Source organism: Limulus polyphemus, unplaced genomic scaffold (assembly GCF_000517525.1).
Source record: "Limulus polyphemus unplaced genomic scaffold, Limulus_polyphemus-2.1.2 Scaffold6958, whole genome shotgun sequence".
Classification (NCBI taxonomy): Eukaryota; Metazoa; Arthropoda; class Merostomata; order Xiphosura; family Limulidae; genus Limulus; species Limulus polyphemus.
In genome coordinates, this window is record NW_013672568.1 from 37,405 (window position 1) to 42,033 (window position 4,629).

The following is a 4,629-nucleotide window of genomic DNA, read 5'->3' on the forward strand; positions in this document are numbered from 1 at the left end:
TACCTTAAGCCTCTTGAATAATCTATAATTAGTTTTGATTGCACTTGTTCATCTTTATTATACTGTTCGTAAAACTTTACCAGTTAGTCCAGCTACCAAACAGAATATGCAAGAATTTCCATCTTCAAAAAGTTAATGAAAAGCACAATGATTAACACTGACTTCAGGTTAGTCTGGTACATAAATGATCAATACAAGTTTTTGTGTTAGCAAGGTTACAATTGTAAACTTCTCAGTGAATGTTATGGGATATTGAACATTGTAAGTGATGGGCAAGCTCATGGTTTTAAGAAATAGCTCATGACACAGTCTTAGGAGAAAAAATTACCCACTTGACACCTTGTGAATTTTACTATATAAAAATATATATGAGCTTTGAATATTTAATAATTGAATTAACCTATCAAAATTTGAGTGAAGTTTCAAGGATTTTGTGAAATTGTCCTTTCCATTACTACCAATTTACCAATTATGACAGTAGGCCTCACAAATTTGATTAAAACAACACTTTACAATAATTAGGTCTGGAATGCACTTTTTAAATGCTATCTTTAGAAATTCATAAAAAAACTACAACAGAAGAGTTAAAAAAAATCTGTTACTGATACTCTAATATTTTATCAAACATCAAAGACATGGTGTCATATCTTTCATCAGCAAGATACTATCAGAATTAGGACTTTCAAATTCTTTAATATTCACTTTTCAAGCTTTCCGACTTATTGTCCTAATACTATCCCAAGTTACAGTTGTAAAAACTAAACATCAAAGCTATTGGAAAGTACAATTTATGTTTTTACTCTTTATTAAATGGTTTTGACTAATATATGCCTGTCCTGGAATAATCCATTCTTTGTGTAAACCCACACCATTAATTACAATCTTCAAACTGATCATATTTTATAAGGTTTATACTTTATCACAATTAAGATTAATAAAGCACAACAGCTGAACTTTTGAACTTAACAAGTACATTAAAATTTCTTACAGAAATATTTTGTAGGACTTTCGCATCAATACTCCAAGTTTACCATTACATTGTTGATCTACAAGTGTGCAAAGAAAAACCATAATGAGTGCTTCAGTTTTTAAAATATTATGAATGACAAGGGCCTATTAATTAGGCACTTTCCAAATGTGTTCACATAATGGCAACAAATACAACAGTTTGAATAATGTCAACTGTATTATTTCTCTTTGGTTTAATAGTTGTTGTTTTTTTCTCTTTTGTAATAACTTGTTCATAACCAGAATTTAATGTTTGACTGGTCAAATATTTTACCTTTCTTTTGTTAACTTCATACATTAATTTTACTTAAGTTAATGTAAATTACATGAAATAAAAAAGAAACTAGCTTTTGATTTGTCTAAAGCCTTTTGACAACAAGAAAACCAGTTTTTCATAAAGTACAGCCATTTTAATTTTGACTCGGTGCCTTGTAAATAAATAATATTATCAGTCATTATACCAAATAACTGTTGTTCTTTTTAATAATATACCATTATTATGAAGTTATATTGCAAGTTTAAAAAAATGATAACTATTGATTGCATAAAAATAAATGATACGATACACCACAGTGAACAACAGGTGAGGAGCAGGGACCCATTAAACTCATGCATTATATTAATATGCATAAATAATAGTTACAAAATAAAAAGGTAACAAATATTAGGCTATGATACAATTAACAGATTTTTAATTGTTTGAATTGAATACCTTGGACTAGTAGGAGTATAACGGGGGCCTAAACATTATTCAAAACTCGGTTAATATGTGGGTATTTAATACACGTTTTAGATTATTTTACAGGTCACAAAATAAGTGGTCATTTGACTGACTTGCAAGCTCTCTTTATAACATGAGATTCTGATTAGTAATATTAATATCATGAGTTTAGAGGCAGTAGATAATTTCTGTATATTTCTGAAACTACAATTGCTGAATTGGCAAAACATTGGCAGCCATTTTATTTTGGTCCATTACAATAAAGATTTGTTTTAGAAGTATATATGTTTACTGCTAATATAAAAACAAATAACTGTTTTGTCTTCATTTTACTTATCAGTGATCTAATTGGCTGCCAGCCACTGTAACTAAATGTTGAAGTTTAAATTGAATATGACACAATGAAGTGTCAAAACCTATGAGTGTATTTCAGACTGTAAATCACTCTCAAGTAAAAATGGTTCTATTGCATAAACAAAAGAAGGTGGTTCCTCTTAACTGTACTTATTTGTGATTTTACACAAGTGTCCAAGAACTTTAAGAGAATTTAGTATAATTTATAAGCAAACTACCAATTGATACATTACATTTTAAAATGGAGTATCAGTCCAGATTCAGACTTATTCTTTAAAAAAACTACGTCAAAAGTTACAAACTTCTGAAGTGATGATGTAATGTTTACAATTTTTAAACTTTTGTTATAAAGGTACATGAGTGTGAAAAAGCTACATTTAGTTTTGGTTGTCTACTCCAAAGGTGACATCACTGAGCTGAATAGCCTTAAATTATTTTGGTCTAATATATTCCTATTTTACCTTGTAGCCTTTTCAACCATCATCATAAAACCATACTTACTAATATTTTACTCTCAGCTATGATGTGTATATAAATTGGTAAATTGAAATTTTAACTTCGAAAAATATAACATGTAAGGTGTCAAATACTTTTGGCAGGTGATAAAAACAATTTTTTTAGTACAAAAATTTAGCCGTATGCTTGATAGATTTTATATACTTATTTAACAACAAAAATTGGTCAATTTTTCACCATTTTTCTTTAATCTCCATTATGTATGGTTTACATGTTTTTTAGCATCCGTGTTTTTTTAATTACCTTATACCTCCTAACGCTATCATATTTTTGTTTTACATAATAAAGATTTTAAAGACGTACATCAGATAAAAAAAGCAATATGAATGTTTAAACATACTATACATATTATTGAATGGTATCATTCTCAGTAAAGTATGATTGACAAAACCCAAACAGAGAAAAAATCAACATGTTCAATTGAAAATGTTATACAAACAGGCAATACCTAGGAAACAAAAAAAAAATCAAATTGACACATACGTAACGTATAGTTAGTTAGCATTCTACAATACAATAATTAAGACTTGTAGCTAAGTTACTTTTCTTCAAAAGTAAGAAAACTGAAATCATGAGCAGCTACGAAATGTTAGCTAAATAATCCTTTACTTCAGATGGCAAAAGACGTTGAAAACCTTTGGCATTGCAGATTCCAATTTCAATATTGTCTGCTGTCATCTGTCCCTCAAACCCTTCCTTCAACGTCAGGATTGCAGTGTGTACAGCATCTTCGAGCTCTAAATCTTCACTGTATCTTTTTTCCAAGAATGTTTTGCCATTTACATGGTTTTTCCCCATAGCTGTAGCTTTCCAAGCAAAATATGCACCTGAAGGGTCACACTGAAATAAATATGGCCTGTCATCATCCCATCCAGCAATAAGTAAGGAAACACCAAATGGTCTGACTCCACCAGATTGTGTGTATTCTTGCATGATATAAGCCACTCGTTGAACAAGTTGTGCTGTTGGGATTGGTTCATCATAAGTCAGATAATACTGTTGGGCGAGTTTTCTTGCTCTCCTCACTAAAAGTCTATAATCAGGGCCCATTCCACTATAAACCATTCCTATATGGTTAGTAATCATTTCCACTTTGTGTATACTATGCTCTTCATATAAAATAGATTTGTGCTTCTTCTCTGTAGCCAGTACAACTCCATTCGAAGCTTTGATGCCAACAGAAGGGGCGCCAGCTGCAACTGCTGCAAGAGCATATTCAATCTGTACCAACTTTCCTGAAGGGCTAAAAGTTGTCAAAGAAAAACTATATCTTTCAATACCTGCCATACCGAATGATCACTTATGTTGATATGATAAAAAAAAATCTTTACCTTTAAAACAGTTTGGTATAATCTTACTTACAGGCCAATGACAAAGCACTAATTACAAAACGAGGCTAGAGTGTAAGCGTTTCAGAGGAATTGTACAGAGCCCTCTAACATTTCTAGTGTATCATAAATTATAGAAATTCAGGATAATAAAAAGTAAAATATATTGCCGTTTAAACGAACATGTAATATAAAACTCATAACATGTTTAATGTAAGTTGCACTATTATGATATATCTTATGGAAAAAGTCTAAGTTTAACTCTTTAAGTTACATCTGTGTTTATGGTAAAAAAAGTTTGTGCTTAACAGGTTGCTTAAATACTTTTAATAGTTTGTTCAGGTTATGTTTAACTTTCTATAATTAACCTATTTTCTATATATTTGGAACATTATTTGTTATTTAAAAAATTAACTAAGTCTACGTTGAAAAATTAACTTATTAAAAATAATTAAATATTGTCACTGTGTTAGTACATTTAAATCTGCAAATTTAACAGCACGTATGTGAATTATTACAAACATATATTTATTTAAAGATTATCATATCTATGATATATTGTAAAAATAAGCACAAAAAATCTAAGAAAAAGTCTGTCATGATGGTGATATTCACACACACACACACACACACAGACATATATATACATATACATAAAGGCAGATTTTGTTGAATAAGACCGATGTCTGTAGGTTTACTTTC

At 29.8% G+C, this 4,629-nt stretch overlaps 1 protein-coding gene across 1 annotated transcript; it reads right to left on the reverse strand.

The window, feature by feature from the left end:
* Positions 1 to 2,764: 2,764 nt before the first annotated feature.
* On the reverse strand, positions 2,765 to 4,027 carry LOC106474216 (proteasome subunit alpha type-2). Its single transcript, XM_013934908.2, has one exon. It carries the CDS (start codon positions 3,884 to 3,886, stop codon positions 3,179 to 3,181), a length of 708 nt encoding a protein of 235 aa, XP_013790362.1. The 5' UTR covers positions 3,887 to 4,027; the 3' UTR covers positions 2,765 to 3,178.
* Positions 4,028 to 4,629: the final 602 nt, after the last annotated feature.